Here is an 18,539-nt window from a genome sequence, read left to right on the forward strand (position 1 = left end):
TTAAAAAGTAACTAAGTAACTAAGTAACTAAGTAATTAATTACTTTTGAAAATAAGTAATCAGTAAAGTAACGGGATTACTTTTTGGGGGAAGTAATCAGTAATTAGTTACTGATTACTTTTTTCAAGTAACTTGACCAACACTGATTATGAGACTGTTATAATATGATGCAAACTGCATATTTCAGTTCCACATTAATAAGAAAAATAAAATAATATAATATTACTCAGGTAGAACCACTGTCGATACAAAATATTACTTGGATTTCAGTTGAATTTTGCTTTGGTAATTAACTTGTCATTTCCATGTTATTACAGTCTCATTTCTACGTTGTTATCACACTGTTACCATATTATTACTGAGCTGCGTGCAGGAAATGTGTCCAGATAAATTTCTAAGCCACACTTGTTTGTACCATGAAAATCAAATAACCAGGTCAAGTAACATTGATTAATTAACAATGAACTTAAATTATGTCAAATCATGATGTTGATAAATTATTTATCTTAATTCAAAATTAATAACAAAAAATAATAACAAAAACAACACCCTGTCAAAAAGCAAACAGGCAAGCAAACAAAAAACAAACAAACAGTTTGCAGTGAATTAATCCCAACCGCCACATACAGGCACCATAAACAGAGGTTAGATAATGAGATCTAAATGGTATTGTTGTTCTAGAGGTAATGACTTCAATAATTTTTTCTTGCAAAGTTTTAATGATCGTCATTGTTGTAATGTTTTGGAATAACCGGTGCTTAATCAAGCAGGTGTAGATTCAAGTCAAAAGTAAACAGAAAAAAAATACTTTAAATGCACTTAGTACTCAGCCTGCTTGAAAATATGTCCAAGAATGCTATTAATGTCAGCGTATGATAACTGCTCTTTAGTTTTCCCTGAGCTATTTTCATAGCTATTCTTAATCATCATCATATTGTGATACAATAATGCCATGGTCCTCCTTACAATGCTTAAAAGAGGACAAGACTTTTCCAGATGGTATAGTTGTGTAACCAAATATGGCATCATTATTCCACATTTAGCTGAGAGGCACGAGGCTGCAGATGCCACTTCAGATGATCATTGCCAATTTAAAACGGGAGATGGCAGGTTTCCACTGATGGGAGGTTTTGTATTGAGCTCATAAAACCAGTTTGTTTTCACAGCAGTCACAGCTGAATATTACAATAATAGTGTGGTGTAAGTTTTGTACAGTAATGATGCATTGGATTTGTAAAAAGGTGACTTGCATGGTCTTGATTACTCAGACTGTTTGTAAATATTTATTTTTATTGTCATTTTGAATGGAATGATGCACATACTGAGCTCCAGATATAATTCACTGAGAAAATTACTCATTCACATTCAGCAGGTGTACAGTTTTATACAAGATGGAGATGTTTATTCATTATCATTATCGCTTATACACTTCTGACCTGTGGAAAGGAAATTGATACTCCTCAGATATACACAAGATTATATGTGATTATATGCAGTTATCATCTTCTACTTCTATTTCTTGCAAATATATGGCACTCTGTATACAGGTTTGATTTATAGCAGTTTGGTGTTGCAATTTCAGGTGCTTTGCATTAGCGATAAGGTGTGCTCCTGCTTCAAAACGGCATTACTCTACACCACACTGAAAATGTTTTCCTTTTGTCTCTTCTTTCACCTAGGGAAATGGTCACCACCAGGTGGTGGAGTCTCACATCAGAAAGAAACTGGACTCTCTTTTAAAGGAGTCTCGGATCGGAGACAAGGAAGACACTGACAGCTTCAGCATCAGAGCTTTGCTCCGAGCCACACACCAGGGTCTTCAGAAGAATCTGCGGCAGGTAAAGCCGCAAGGCGATGTGTGGGGATGAGTATGGAGGAGAGTTATACTTGTTAACAGATGAAGAGAAGAAATCAAGGGGATACAACTAGGCCATGGGATTAGTCATGGAGGGGGATGGAGAAAATAAAGAGGCAGACTAGTTACTGCACCAAACACACTAACCAAACACATGAAAACACAGAGACACACACATCTGTCTGAAGGATCTTATGTTTCCACCCACGTAATCAAAATTCATCCAAAGGCTGTCAAAACAGACTGAAAGTGATGAGAAACTAAATGTCTGCAGTGTTACTTAATATTTAATTTCCCTGCTTGCCTCTTGTGCTATTTTTAGAAGCTTCAGTTTCCTGACAGCCATTTTAATGTAGTGGGTGTTGTGCATCGGGGTTTCCTATTCATTTTATTCTACTCACGGTTGGCTGGTGATACCCTTCACCTCATTTTGTCACCACACTTTTTTACTTATTTATTTCTAGGTGTTACTTACTGTACTTTTTTTTCTTTTTTCCCACCCACTTATCAGTTGTATTGTGCTGTACTGGCTAATGTCTTTTATATGCAACTCTTGAGATTTAGGGTTTAAGTGACTCACTTGGGTGCTAATGTGACTGTTATAAGATTCACACCAAATGATTCTCATGCACAAATCTAAAAAAGTGCATGTGAACAGAAATATGAAAACCTCTGAATGCATTTTTTTTAAATATATATTTTAGAGCTCCAGAGGGGTTCTGAAGAAATCCCAAAGCAGATCATTCATCACGACACTCAAACAGAAGGTAAGAAGCATAGAAAAGGAGGTGGCTTTATGTACTTGTTTCTTATTCTGTTTATCTGGGGTCCCAAAATGTAATTCATCTTTGTTCAGCTTCAGGTTAGGTTGTAATCAGTTATTTTACTTCTTAGAATATTAAACCACTTTCGAATGATCTTTTTTGGGAGGGGAAACTAATATTCAGCAGGATGAGATTTTGTTTTATTTGAATGGCAGACCAAACTTGCCCCAAGAAATCAATGCTGTCTTTGTGCATGAAGGAAAAATGTGCAAGCCTGCACTAAACGGCTGAAATCAATGAGTCTCTTGTCGGAACAGCCAGCCTGACTGAATTCACCCAGGGTGGTGATTTAACATGCTCCATCAGCTCAACAGCAGAGCTGCAGTTTGTTGTATTTATACTGTGTTTTTCTCTTTAATTTAAACCACGAAGCAAACTAGATATAGAATGTTTACTAGTCAGATTTTACTGTAGATATTGTAACTGTCATGTATGGCTGGAGCAGTCAGGAAATGGACCCAAATGCAGACACTTGTGCACGGAAAATAAACTTAGAACGACAGCTTTTCTTCTTGCTAGAGGAACATCCTTCATAACATAAATTTACAGAAAAACAAACCAAAACCCTGAGAATAAAACTAAGAACAAAACACAGGGCAACTAAAAACACGGAGAGACTCACAGTACATGAGGAAGTATGACATGCCAAACGGCGAAGGAAAACACAGGGCTTAAATACACGAGGGAGTAACGAGGGAATAGGAAACAGGAGGGAAACACAGCTGGGACTAATTAGATATAATAAGACAAGGGGAAGCAAATCTAGATATGCTGCACACAGGACAAGGACTATCAAAATAAAACAGGAAACACAGGACAGGTGCGGACAGCACAGACTTCACAAGGGGACATGGTTGACAGGGAAGACAGATAACTAAACATAGATACAGAACTAAACCTAAGAACCAGGAATCCAAAAGACACAGACTAAATACTGAGGAGACACAGGGAACATGGAACACAGAGCACAGAACAGTAACCAAGAGACTAGAACCTAAGTAGCAATGAAATCAAAGACTATATAATAATACAAATTATAAAACACTGGGTCACCAACTCAGGACCGTGAGAGTAACTGTGTGTGGATCTTCTTATAGTCTCTGTGCTACGCCAAGCCTGACAGTGTTAGTGCTGCGTTGTATTCACTGTATATAAGAAAAAGACCAGCTCTTCTTCTAGGCAAGAGCTAGTGTTACACAACCTTAACACTAAATTTATACCAGCTCATCAAATAATTACAATATTGCAATGCATTTTAGGAACAACCCTGAAAATGAACATAATTGTTTATCAACACTTCTTTAAAATAGTTTGGAAAAAAAGCCACACAACTTTAAAGCCTTCTTGAAGGTAGTGCTTACCTCAAAGCTGTTATGTTAGACTACATATGTTTTTATTAAGCAGAGCTTTTATTTGGTGCAACCTTGCCACACTGTTTGCTCTATTTCATCATCAGAGACAGCTCTCTAACTGATAAGCATCACTTACAAGAAGTGAAACAGAAGCAACTGCTGCTTTCTTTTAGTTGAAAGCTTCTTTTGAAGTCATTTACAGCAAATGCTAATGTAAATGACACTTTATGACACATTAAAGAAAAAACCCAGAATTTTTAACTCTGGCACTAGAGGAATGGTTAAGCTTAGTTTCTGACATGTTAAATTCTACATAAAGAGAACGGTCCCTGCACACACCATAAACTAGTGCATGTATGTTTTATGAGTAATCACCTTTATCCTTCGATTAAAGATTTCCATCTTGATGGGAGTAGTCTCATCCATTGAGCACAAGAGATCACTGAATGTTTTAATGAGTATGGAAATTATGTGAATCTAAGTTACGGCCTTTAAACTCGTCATCTTCTTGAACAGTGCTTTTCACCACCATCATCGAAACATTAAATCAACAAGTATGCTTTGGAAAAAAATGGTGCTTCCAGCTTACGGTAGCTTAGGAAACTCATAGAATCCATGTTTTTGTGATGGTCTATGCCACTATGTTAGTTTTTTCTTTGTCACATACCTTTGAATTATAATTGTAGATATAAAGCATACTAATAGGCATATACAAATTTTAATTTTCTTTATGGTAAATTTCTCCTATAGAGTGTGGCCGACTGTAAAAAAAAATCCAGTGAAACTGATTACAATGTTTCTCAGTTCTTCAGCATGATTTCAATTTACCATGCATTTAATGCAAGTTCGTGTCAGTTTTAAGAGGGTGGTGGTTTTTGAAAAGATTCCGTAAACATTCCCACATTCCTCAGTTTGGTTATTTCTATCTCTCTAGCCATTCGCTTCCTTTTACCTTCCTCATTTTCCTCTACTGCCCACACACATCTACTCTTCATTCTTTTATGCCTCCCTCTTTGCATTTTGTGCACCCTCCCACGTGTGTGTATATATCTGTTCACACATGGGTGCAAGTAATCTGCTGGTAGGCAGCCTTAACCCTGTAATTACTCTTCTTAACTTCACTTTACCACTGATAGAACAGACTAGCTAAACGCACAACAAAACTAAGAAAACAGAAAACAGTTTATTCAAAAAAAGTCTCGCAGTGATTGAGTATGCTATGTATGAAACACTGGCATGCACAATCACACACTCAAACATACTGCAACAGCCACAGTGAAACGGACTTGCTGAAAAAACACTAGTGACAACTCGTAGGCATAAAGAATGTGTGCTGTGAGAATGTAGGTGGCTTTATGGATATTAGATATGTTTTTGTTTATACTTTTTATTTAGAGGGCAAACCTTTACAGTAGTGTAATTGTGTGTTTGTTTACATATCTCTGTCTCTTCACTATCCAGAGGCACTCCAAATCCAGGCTGACATGCCAAAGCATGGACAAGGAAGAAGATGGTCAGGAGAGGTCTGGGAGGGAGGCTGGAGGACAGTTCAACAGGTGACCTTTGAACCACTTCATCACAATACTGACAATCTCTGACAGCTGAGAGGTTGGATACTTGCTGACTGCTGGGAGCATGAAACAATCCAGGTCACTGGTAGTGCCATGCAAACACTGAAGCTTCTCCAAACAAATATTGTATGTTTGCTGGAGAACACTTTGTTTTTGTGGAGAAAAGATTATGTAGAAAGTTTAAGGAGTCAAATCTGGAGCTACCACCAGCATCAAAGATTTTTTGGGTGACTGTATTTAACAGTCACCCTTTTCCACTTTTCTCAAATTTATCTGTAATGTTGAGCCTGCATGCCCTGCTGTGTAATTATGCCTTCCTTACCCTGATTTTACTGACTTCCTACAAAAGCCCAACAATACCAAGGGTCTAGGATGCATGAAACTGGCGCCATAACAGAATGCATCACATAATAATAATAATAATAATAAACCATCCCACAGCTCATATGCTTATTAACTTGTAGTCAAAGATGGATATTTTATTCAAAACCATAATTAGAAACTTTGATAATTTATTTGGCAAAATTGTTGATGCCACATTATTTGTCAGAAGTAAAACTCAAAATATTCAAAATACTTTTCCTGACCTTTCTCTAATTCCGGTATTGCTAGGTTTTTTGCCTTCACTTATATCATATCAATATTTTGCATATTTGTCACACAATGTTACCTGTCACTAATGAGTGGTCTTACAATTCTTGTTTTCATCTGCAGTAATAAGTGGTAATTATTACTGCTATATCATTATCGAGAAATAAATAATGCAGGATTCTAATGTTTTACTTTCATTTCTGCAGTCCCCCATCTATCCTCTCAACTCATTATGTACTAAAAATAACAGAGGAAGGGGTGTTAAAATGACATAATTCAGTGTTATTGTTGCCACTAATTTGGTCTGTATTTTATTTAGAATCTGAAAGGAATCATACCAAAGTAAATTGTAGTATTTCCATTTTCGTCCTCAGTTTGAATATAGTCCACTTCTTTTTCAGTTTTATGTCCATGTTGGTCTTGTTTTCCCCCCATTTCTATTTGAGTCAACACTGGCAAAAAATGTGGAAATCCAGCTTTGTTTTCCTTGTTCAGCGGCTGTCTGCAACTAAGACCTTTGTCTGTCTTTGTTCTTCCAGTCTCTGTTGCATATTCATATAGGCATGTCCCAGGGAGCTGTCACAATACAGATTCCCGCAAGCATGTGTCTGAGTGGCTGACTGTTTTTAAGACTGCGGGTGCATGACAGTGTAGTTGTTTGTGTGTGGGAATCTGAGTGAGTCTTCTGCACTGCATATCCTCTGGTCCCTATTAAGTTTTTTGCCTTTGATGCTCTTTTCCTGTGGTTTCCAAGTTGCCTCCAGTGGACAATCTTCTATCCTGCAATACTTTTCTCATATAAATACTTTAATGGATGGATGAATGTTCAAGTCTTAACTACTATCCTTTTTATTCCATCTGCCTCGATGATCTCACTTTGTCATCTCTGTCCTCTTTTTAAAATCGTCCATCTGACTGTTTCAGGTGTGGAAGAAAGAGGAAGACGATGAAACTGAGCAGAGATCTGTCAAATCTTGTGGTGTTCACCAACTCTGTTGCCTCACAGGAGTGTCTTAATGAAGGTGAAACACCAGAGCTATGACATATGCACACACAAGCAAAATGCAATCTTCATATTAAGGGCAACTTCTTATAACAACTCCTCGTTTTTCTTCAGGCACTGCAGGTGACGTTCTGTCTTTCAGTGAGACCAGAGCACAGTCTCTGGTGAATCACAGAACAGAAGAGTTTCTGGCTTTTAACCAGAGGCAGCTGTCTCGAATTTATCCCTCGGCATATCGCATCGACTCTTCCAATTTCAACCCTCAGTTCTACTGGAACGTGGGTTGTCAGTTGGGTAAGATGACAAATTAGAGATCTTATTAGGTTCTAGAAAACTCTGAGAGCTTTAGAAAACACAGCTGTTTAAAAAATGCCATACTCCTAGTTCAACATACTGACTGGAAGGGTGTTTTGTTGATTCTTGGCTGTTTTAATCTGCATGCTAGAACCTAAGTATCCTTGGGCAAGACACTGAACCCCAAGTTGCTCTCTGATGCATGCATTGGAGTGTGAATGTTAGATAAAAGCACTTAGGAAGAAAAAGTATAGACAAAAAGGACACATGGGTGAATCATACATGTTGTATAGAGTGCTTTGAGTGCTCAAGTAAAGAAGGAAAGCAAGAACTAGTCTATTTATCTGTCATACATTAACACTGCTTAAAAAATGCATGAACACATACAAATCAGCTTATCGGTGGCCTTCACTTGATATAATTTGAAATGTAGTTATTTGTGAAGAGATAGGAATCTTTCTTGATCTAAAACAGTTAATTTCTTTTAAGCAAAACAAAAATAGTTCCATCTAAAGAATGGACACTGTTCCTGTAATTATTTTAAATTTCTATAGTATCATATACTACCATAGAAGACAGAATTCCAATATACTCTGCAATTTCGCTTTTTTAAAGGTGTTTTTCTTAAACTGTTAAACTATTTGTCTATGCAGGCTTTCAGAACCCCATCTTTGCTTTTGAAACACTCACCATCTCTGGGACACTCTCTTTATGAGTTATGTTGCTATTTCAACTGTTTTGAATTGAAATAGCAACTCAAAACAGTTTATTATTTATTTATTTATTATATTTTATTTTATTTTATTTTAGATTAAACAGCGTAGTCAGTCATTTGTGACCCTGGCCATACATCTTTGAAACATCTTCATCAACCTTTGAAGTCATATATATATATAGATAGATAGATATCTTTCTATCTATATGTAGATCGATATATATATTTGATGTGTTATTTTTGTACTATTTTCAACTAAATATAAGGCTAGACTTACTGTACTGGGAAATCATTGCAGTTTATCTGTATTCATATTTTGACATTATTAGTGGATAATGTGGACTTAAAAATGCAGACTTGCAGATTGGGTTAATGAGCAAAAGGCAACATTCATTAGGGGAAGCCAACAGAGCAAATGGCAAATGAAAACAGAATCCCAAAATCCAACCAGGGAAACTACTCAGGTGGATAAACAGGACAAACAGACATGTCAAAGACCTAAGGCAAACTGAGGCTTCAATACACACATGAGGTAATCAAGCGAAGTGGACACAGGAGGGTGACTGAAACATATCCATGATAGCAAGAGAGGGAATGTAAAACTAAATACTAGGCACACAAGATCCAGGCTACCAAAATAAAGCAGGAAATAATAAAAAAAAACCAGTGACAGTGACACAGAAGGGAAGGCCAAATATAATAAAAGCCTACACAAAATTAATCCCCACTGAAACCAAGAATTCATATTACAGATAACGATCAAGAATAAACTAACTAACTAACTAACTAACTAACTAACTAACTAACTAACTAACTAAGAACCCACTGGAGCATTAAATAATAATAAAAAAATGCTAAAGATGAAAATCCATTAACATGATATGTTTATTAAATTAATAATAATAATAATAATAATAATAATAATAATAATAATAATAACTATTATTATTATTATTTCTTTTAGTTGCACTCAACTATCAGACAGAGGGGAGGATGATGCAGCTGAACAGAGCCAAGTTTATGGTGAATGGAGGTATTGGATATGTCCTCAAGCCTCCTCCAATGTGTAAAGGTACAGCAACAAACTCACTGCAAACTCACAAATAGGTCAGCGTTTATAAAAGATTATTTGTGAATAGCATTAACTGATAATTAAATCAGTACCTATTTGTTTTTCTTGTTTCTCCAAGTCCCAGGATTATAGTACATTATACATTACATTGTACATTATAGTTGGAATGGAAACATGCTGGAACATGTTAAGTCAGTGTTCATTGAAGAAAGCATAATAAGAATTTAACTGTAAGAGATATTAACTAAAATTATAGTTTCAGTGCATGTTTTGCTAGAGCAATCAGAGGAAGAACTTTCTGATCATGTTACATAATTCAGCATAATGTTTGGGAACTCTGCTGTGTTTTTAACATGCTGTAAGTTTGAGATATCCTTCTCTTCACCCACCTCAGTTCATTAGAGAGATTTCATTTTACAGTACAGCGTTGTTTGCTTTATAATTATCTATCCAACTGGGAGTTAGCTGCATGACACGGGAGAGGCACTGATGAATTTTTTAGCAGGCTTGCTTCAGATGTAGTTTGCAGTTCTAGTCTGTACAATTTCTTTACGGTTTGCTAAATGTGTGCAGCATGAAAGCAAGTCATGGATTTTTTTTTGTATTTACTGCTGGAATTAATCAAAGTTGGTGCGCTGCTGTCTGTCATTCCCTCTAGGCACCTTCAACCCATTCTGTGATGATCCCCTTCCAGCTTATCCCAAGAAGCAGCTCATTCTCAAGATCATTAGTGGACAGCAGTTGCCCAAACCGCCAGATTCCATGCTGGGGGACCGTGGAGAGGTAAAAACATACCAAAACACATGCCCTGTTTCCACATTCTCCATCTGTCATCTCTTCTCTCCCTCTCTGTCTCGCTCTTGTTCTTACACACTATTGCACACATTTGGACAATTATTTGACTGTTTAGAGATCTTCCAGTTGCTCTCTTTCTTAATATAGCCAGGGTCATAAAATGAAATACAATTCATTTCATTGCTTTTTCTCCTCCATCAGATTATTGATCCTTTTGTTGAAGTGGAAATAATCGGTTTGCCAGTTGACTGCTGCAAGGAACAGACCCGAGTTGTTGATGACAATGGTGAGGCACACACACAGACCAAAAATTGCACATTTCTACACTGACCTAACCTGAACTATATACAACGAGTATAAATTATGTAATATAATATTTTCTCATAACTGTTTCACATGCTTTTGCGTAAAAAGGATGAATGTGGAATATTTGTGTATGTGTGAGTTTTGTTTGCTTATATTTTGTGTTTTACAGTGTTCGTACTGTAGAACAAAATGCAAGTATGGCATGCAAAAAAAGCAGATAAAGTCACAGGTCTTTTCACCTCTGTTATATTCTGGTAATGACATTGTTGTAAAAAACAGAGCAAACCAATGAAACAATGCCACAGATATTGCATTTTACTCTGGGCTGTGAAGCACAGCCCGGATAAAAAATCAGATTAATTAATTACAGAAACAATGGAAGCAAAAAGGCGTGATCTTCGGGTGTCACCCCAAACGTGACTCCACAGATGAGAGCACTCTGCAGGGGCAGGGAGAATGCCTCCTCTGGGAAAGGTTATGAAACCCGGGAGCTCAACAGTATTATATGATCAGTGTGAGACCCTACCTTTTCTCGACGGAAGTCTTGCAGTGTGTGGGTGTGTGCTTTAACGGCATACTAATGAAATGGATAATAATAATAAAATTAAGCTTACTGTATATATATATATATATATATATATATATATATATGTTCTTTCTTCAGGTTTTAACCCAGTATGGGAGGAGACTCTGACCTTTACACTTCATATGGCTGAGGTGGCATTGGTGCGTTTCCTTGTCTGGGACCATGACCCGATTGGAAGGGACTTTATTGGTCAACGGACTGTTGCTTTCACCAGCCTGATGCCTGGTTTGTGAAGACTTTGTTTTCCATATTGTACTTACTGTGCATGAATGACATAAACATAAGAGGGGACAAGGTTGTTACTCATGGCTAGAATCAATACAGTACTAGGATAATTTTCCCTTTGTGGATTAGATGGTGCTATTGCTAAGGGATATATCATCTCCTGGTTGTATTAGGTAAACCATGATTTCATGTAACTATATAGTGAAAAAAAAGTTATTTGTCAGGTTATCTTTTTACTTTTTTCTTTTCTTTTTTATCTTTCCTTTTCTTTTCTTTTCTAAATTTGGATCCATTTGAATTTCTTTTGAAATCCTGAAGATCACCCTGCATCATTTGATAACATCTGTTATCTGTGTTAAACACACTGTTTAACTCACATGCTTTCTCTTTTCATCTCTAACCACAGGTTACAGACACGTTTACTTGGAAGGACTAACTGAAGCTTCCATTTTTGTGCACGTGTCAGTGCATGATGTCTATGGGAAGGTAAGTGCCCTAAACGCCTGGGGAATCCCCTTGTTAGCCTTTTTCATCAAGTGACACATTTTTTTTTAACAGGTAAACAGAAAATTGCTTTTTTCTCAACACACCAGTCCATTTAAGCTATGCTCAATACTTTGTCTTTCTAGTGGAGCCCTCTAGTGCTGAACCCCAGCTTTACCATAATGCACTTTCTAGGATCTAATAAGGTATACCCATTTACTAGGGTCTGTGTGCTGCTGCATGAAAAAGCAATGCATGATGCAAATGTGCAGTCTGGCTTATCTTCAGTGACTTTTTTGTGTGTGACATTTCAATTGACTGAGTCATGCAGTTTACTTACAAACTAAGCTTTCATTCAGAATTTTTTTTTTTTAACTGTCGTTGTCTTATTATGAGAGTACATGTAATTATTTTCAATGTAAGCATGTGTGCACAACCAAACAACAGCTTTTTGCATTTTGTTTGCTGTGGTGACTAAGGAGTAAGGGTGCCATCTATAGACAATGTTCATGAAAGCAGGTAGTTGTTAACTGGTCATATCCAGTACATGCCAAACCTCTCATCGTTTATATAAAATTCCACATCAACATTTTAACTTCAAACTGAAATGTTGTAATGAATTTAGATTATTTTAGATCGACACACTGGTTGATCAGGCATTACTTATACATTTTTCTTCCTGTTTGGCTCTTGTCCTCAGAGTAATCAGCTACGAGGTATCCGAGGTTTCTTTAACCGTTCTTCCAAGTCCTCCGTTGACACAAATTCCAGTGGTCCTCGAAAACGCTCCATCAGTGATCACCTCCTACGACGCACGGCAAGTGCCCCGGCAAAGGGACGGAAGAAGACAAAGATGATGCTGTCAGAGTCAGTGGCTTCAATATCAGACCAAAAGAATGGCACAGGTGCAGCTGCTGCAGGAGGAGAGGGTGTGTCTGGGAAGGAAGGAGGGATGGAGAGACGTCTCCAGCCTCGAGCCCCACTTATTCACAGGCCGATCTCCATGCCCTTAGACAGACTTCTGCAAGGGCAGCTTTCCATCTGCTCCCCAGACAAAGAACAGCATGACATGGGTGCAGACACTATTATTGGTGGGTATTTTCCATTCATCCTGCAGTCAAAGATGGAAATAAATTTTAATTAAATAGTGCCAAGTCACAAAAACAGTCTTTTCAAGGCTCTTCATATGATGGTATTTAAACTAGAATGGTTCAATTTTCTCAGTAATTTATATAATTTCTGTATTTAACTGAATTAAATATATTTGTAAGATTCATGATCTAATATCGGATACTAACACATATCAGGCCACAGCAATCTGTGGCAATAACAACAGAGTCAAAATGTGAAACATTTAATTTTTTAATGCCTTGTTTTTCAACTACAGCATATTTTTAAACTGTTATATTTTTGTGAATGTTACATGGAGTTGCCTTGATTTGCTTTGCAGATTAATAAATGTAAAATATTTTCTGATTTCTCTCCCTTGCTTTACTTCATGCTACAAAACTCATGTACAGTAACCATGTGAACTGACAGACTACAGCCTATTCTTCATAATACCTTAACGTGCCTTTTCTGTCCCATCTTCATTTGTGTGTTTCCTTATAGTAGAGAACTGACTAGGATATGCCTACAGGTAATCTAAAACACCTATTGTCTGAAGGTTGCATCGTTCAAAAACATACCAGTATTGCGTCCACCCAGTGTATTTTGTTGGAAAGTGGTCTGAGAAATATATTACTGTGCCATGTTATCCCATTTGACCATCTCCGTCCTGATCTGATCTTTGCAAACATGGATTCTTTCTTTATTTAAAACCTCCACCATCTTCTCCTTTCACAGTTGTACTTGGTGATCCATTTGTCTGTGTTTTGCTGTTGCCTTGTATTGGCTGGATTGTTATTTGTTGTCAGTGTTGGTCTGCTTGGTATTCAAAATCAGTTATTGTATATAAGCATCTCTTTATTAATCCCGTATTTCATTTATCTGTGTCCACAGGATCCTGCCTTTTTGACAGGCCCAGGTCTTCATCTGTTGACCTACTCATCGAATCATCACTTGCCACAGAATCAAACGCCCCTTCTCCCTCTAAAACATACAGAAACAAAGAATTTCACCAGTCAGAGACTTCTTATCTGGTTGTTGGTGTTGGAGAAGTGAGGAAGGAAGAAGACTATGCGAATTACCAGCCAGAAGTCAACAAATCCAAGATCATCTCCACAAGAACAGAGAAAAACTCTCTTGTACTGCCTGCAATGAATAGCCAGATGCAACTGGATAAACCAGAAACATCATTAAGCAGCAAAACATTCACAGTTGCACCTTCAGTGTCTTCATCCTCCTCCCCTGTCCCCTCATCTGTGGCCCCCCTTCCCCCTGTCAACAGGTACTGTGATTTAAAGAGCCCCAGCTCTATGCATGACAGCACAATTTCCAGAATTATTGATGCTGTATCCTTAAGCAATGAGGAAGACACATGTTGCTCTGTTTCAGCTCTTATTGGTCAATTTGAAAGCACTGTTGACCAAAACAGTTTCACATCTCATGATATGATCCCATCCCATCATTCAAACTTGAGGCCTACTACCCCTAAAACACTAGAAGAGTTCAGATCTCCTCTGAAAACCAGCGCAGATTCCCCCTACAAGAAAAATCCCACAAGTCCCCAGAAGGCAGTTCAAAAAGCAAATAATGTAAATCAGGAAATCTGTTCACCTCACAAAAGTATCCAACGTGCACCAGCCCTCATCTCCAGCCCAGAAACCACTGAGCTTGAGGAGGTCTATACCATTCTAGATGAGGAGGTTTTGTCGCCAGTATCAGTGTACAACCTGAAGAAACAGACAGTCCATGTTCAGGCAGACACTTTAAAGAGCACACCCTCAAGCAGTTTGGGGTCATCTCCAGCAAAGGTGGTTCAGGGACTGAGGAACAGTCATAATATAGGCTGGGATTGTGTGGAAAGAAAAAGAGATGATGAGATAGAGGAGAGGGTGTATGAAGAGGTGACTGATCCCCCAGGACCAATGAGTGAAACAGAACAAAATACTTCTAAAAGGTACATAGGCTCTTCTGTAAACAGTCACAGTTTCCAGATTCCCTGCGATTCATCTGGAAAAGTTTTTACAGAAGTGGAGTTAAATGTTGATGAGGATCCACTGGAGACGATGCTGACTTCCCCAAGACATTATGAGTTTGGGCTTATGAGTCCTATCAAACGCCAGGCTATATATGAAAACCATGAGTCCACTCCCAGCTGCTTCCTACAAAAACAGCCTTCTTCATATTATGATTCCCAACAGCAGTACTCATCACGTTCCTCTCACGTTGCATTTTCACAGCATCATTCCCTCATGAATCAACCTTCTTATCAGCAGTTCAGTCACGATGAACATCATGACAGCTCCCAGACTTCCCTCCACTATAGACTTTTTAACTCTAGACCCTCTAAACCCAGTCCACTGCGTCAAAACAGCTACCCCATACCTCAGAGAAATTCCGAGGCCCTTAACCACACCAGAGACTTCAGCACTTCCTACCAGCAGAGGAGCTACAGTGGGAATCGTATCCTAAACATGTCTCATCAAGACAAGCTGGGGTATGAACAGCTGGAGAGGGAGCAAGCAGGATGTTACCAAAATGGTATTTCCTCTTCGGAAAGCCTCCATGATCAATCTGCTACATCTGTAAACAGCTGTAGAGACAGAGGCCTTTATTCCCCTTATTCAGACTGTGAAGCAGTATACAGCCATCTGGACTATGACTGCATTATGTCCTCTAAGGCGCCACAGAACAGTCAGCTACACAACCAAAGTCAAACACAATCATTTGACCAACAGCAGTCATGGAACCACGAGGTTTCTCAGATTAATTATAGGCACCAGCCACAGGCTGAAACCAGAACTACACGACAGTCTAGTTTAAAGCCTTTATCACCTCTTTCTCAGTCTGATACTATAGACTCCACAGCCCCCAGCCCATGCAAATCCAAATCCCTGGGAGACTTAACCTCTGAAGACATATCATGCAACTTTCAGAGCAAATACCACATTATTAGTCGCAGTTTCATCACGCCCCATATGAGGAAGCAAAAGAAGTCGGGCACCATAGAGGGAGTAACTTTCCAGTCACAGTCTTGTGATCCTCTTACCGAACAGCTACGTAAGCTGGTCAGTTTGGAGGGGGATGACAGTGACATCGATAGGCCCCAGTCTCCTCAGTTGCAAGAAAAATCCCCACTGTCACAGCCACAGGCACCAAGTTTAGCTCCTGTTGTGTCCAGGGATATAGATGATTCCCCTCCACCCCTAACACGTCGCCTATCCTCCCGTAGTCAAAGCCGTGTACGTCACATCAATAGCCGGGCTCGCGAAAGACAGCAAGAAGCTCTAAAACCTCGCTCAGGGGTGGTCATCAATAGCACTGGCGGCATTGGTGGGGTGGTATTAAGGAATAAACCAGCCTCACAGAATCCTCCAGCGAACAGACACTCTACTGGTTCTTACATAGCAGGTTATCTTGGTCAGCTGGAAGACAGGGGACTTCCCGAAGGAGCTTGCACATCAATACGTTACGGAAATGGTGACCATTATGGAGATCGATACTATACTGATGACTCTCTTCCACCTGCAAACACAAGCCACTCAGTGTCTGAGCCCGAGGTCTACTTTCTGCTCAGACTCTAATTCTGATAACTTTACATGGAATTAAGAATCTGCCAGTGATTCTTGATTAACTTCAGTTATACCAAAAGTCTGGGGATCAATGAAATAAGCACTTGCTTGTTCTCATGTTTGTTAACCCCAAGTTGAATAAATGTTTATTCTGGGATGTTTTTAGAAAAGATAAAAGTAAAGCATCTCATATAATCCATGGTTGGATCTGACAGCATGAATTGCCTGTATGAAATGTCCACTATTTCAATAGTGAATGGTGTTTCTAGTCGGCTATATATTGTCTGTATTCTGCTTAATGTGTAAATGTACTTGGGAACTTTTAGTCCCTCCAAACGGCTTCCTAGACTGATTGTACAGATACTTGTTATCTTTGTCCCTGTGATGTACTGTCCAAAATATGTACACTGACTATGAAGCCAAAAAAAAGAAGTATTGGCTGTTAAGCAGAGAGGGGATGTCTTTCTTTGTATCATTTGAATGTGTAGTAGTATCAAACAGCTAGTTTGAATTGATGGATTTCATCTTCATATCAAATGTAAGTCTTCCTCCTCTTTCCAGTGGTATTTCTTTATTTGTGTTGTGTGTAAATATTCCTGACATGATTTTTCATCTCAGATGAGTTTTAGTTGAGAATCAGTTCTAACTGTACATTTATGTTTGTGCATGTTACTTGTGAACATGTCAAGCATGACTATGCACCAGTTTATACAATAGGTGTTGCATTGACCAACCTTATTTGCACAGAACAAACAGTTGTATTGGATACAACAGAGGGCATAGGCTGGTTTGTATTGGGTGCAATACAGTACATAGACTTCTTTGCTTGGACTTGTTGCTCTTTTTGATTTGTAGAATTTGAAAATGTGATTGCAAATTAAGAAAAAATTGAGTTTAAAGGTTTTTATTTTTATAATTGCTTTGATACAGACTGCAAAAATGATCTTTTAGTTCTGTTCATTTTTATTTTGTATACGTGATGGACTGAAAAGGCAAAGTGACAACTACACTGGGCCAAGCAGAGGAGAGTAAGGCTGCAGTTTTGGTGGGTTTTTTCTTTTTTGTTTCAGTGTTGCACCATCTTTTTTCTTTGTATGGCTGCTCACTGAAGAACTATGAGCATTTTCTTATCAATGCAATAAAATTACGAGATATTTGGTTTCAGGAAATGACATGTTTTCTTTCTGTGTAGTACAAGATAATCAATCAAGAATGCGGCTGACGCTCAAAATCGATTCATTGTAAGACATAAACAGCCTCTTCTTTCCCCATATGCCACCTAAAATTTAACGGGATGTAATTGCTCATGAAATGTAATAGTGTAATAGAAAGTGTAATACAGCTGACAAATGATACACCTGTTGCTCTGGATACACAACTCCCACAGTACAAACGTCCAGAGATATATGAGAGAAAAGAGGCATACAGCTACATAGTTTGAATGTTTTTTTTTATTTATTCAACTTTAGGCTCATTAAGATAAGATTTGAGCCAAGACTTTGCTTTTCTACCCTAATGCTCAGTATCTCAGTCGCCTTAGTTCATCCACACAATACCAAACATCACAACATCTATAACAGTGGCTGTAAACTTTGCTTTCCAAATGAAATATTAAAGTTACAAGCCACCTAAAAGCAAGAGACAGTGAAAATTGCCTTAATTATAAAGCTAATTTAATGGGTTTTAGAAAGGCTATGAGATGTTGTTATTTTTCTCATGTCAGCATAATACACACAATCTACTTTTTAGGTACACCTTGCTAGCACCAAGTTGGACAGCCTCAGAGGATGGATACACTGTCATAAAAGGATGGACATGGTTAGCAATAAAAGGTAAACTGTGGCGTTTAAATGATGCTTAGTTGGTGCTAAGGGACCAAAGGTGTGCTAGGACAATATTCTCCACACCATTAAACCACCAGCAGCAGCCTGAACACCTGACAGAAGGCACAATGAAGCCATGCTTTCATGTCATTTATGCCAAGTTGTTATTCCTGCAGCTGAAATCGAGTCATCAGAACAACATTATTTACATATTGTAATTAAATTTTTCCCAAAGGAACTGCTGCTTGCTGGATAGTTTCTCTTTTTCAGATCATTCTTTGTAAACCCTAGAGATGATTGTGTGCAGATTCTAGTAGATCAGCACTTTCTGAAATACTCACACCATCCTGTCCAATGCTAACAACCAT

At 38.1% G+C, this 18,539-nt stretch overlaps 1 protein-coding gene across 4 annotated transcripts in view; it reads left to right on the forward strand.

Annotated features, from left to right (window-relative positions):
- Nucleotides 1-17,517, forward strand: part of plch1 (phospholipase C, eta 1) — a 59,103-nt gene extending 41,586 nt beyond the window's left edge. For 3 of the 4 annotated variants that reach the window (XM_084950343.1, XM_084950344.1, XM_084950341.1), the window contains exons 11-23: nt 1,680-1,838; nt 2,560-2,622; nt 5,493-5,587; nt 7,118-7,215; nt 7,311-7,490; nt 9,170-9,277; nt 9,936-10,060; nt 10,274-10,358; nt 11,043-11,189; nt 11,596-11,675; nt 11,819-11,878; nt 12,373-12,763; nt 13,674-17,517. In XM_084950343.1, coding sequence (XP_084806469.1) covers nt 1,680-1,838; nt 2,560-2,622; nt 5,493-5,587; nt 7,118-7,215; nt 7,311-7,490; nt 9,170-9,277; nt 9,936-10,060; nt 10,274-10,358; nt 11,043-11,189; nt 11,596-11,675; nt 11,819-11,878; nt 12,373-12,763; nt 13,674-16,360 — 4,278 coding nt within the window. In that variant the 3' untranslated portion in view covers nt 16,361-17,517. The remainder of the gene's footprint in view (nt 1-1,679; nt 1,839-2,559; nt 2,623-5,492; nt 5,588-7,117; nt 7,216-7,310; nt 7,491-9,169; nt 9,278-9,935; nt 10,061-10,273; nt 10,359-11,042; nt 11,190-11,595; nt 11,676-11,818; nt 11,879-12,372; nt 12,764-13,673) is intronic. The other variant, XM_084950342.1, reaches the window with a different exon arrangement.
- The last annotated feature ends 1,022 nt before the right edge of the window (nt 17,518-18,539 follow it).

The sequence above is a fragment of the Perissodus microlepis genome, chromosome 14, assembly GCF_051167445.1.
Source record: "Perissodus microlepis isolate ML-2025 ecotype Zambia chromosome 14, ASM5116744v1, whole genome shotgun sequence".
Taxonomy (NCBI): Eukaryota; Metazoa; Chordata; class Actinopteri; order Cichliformes; family Cichlidae; genus Perissodus; species Perissodus microlepis.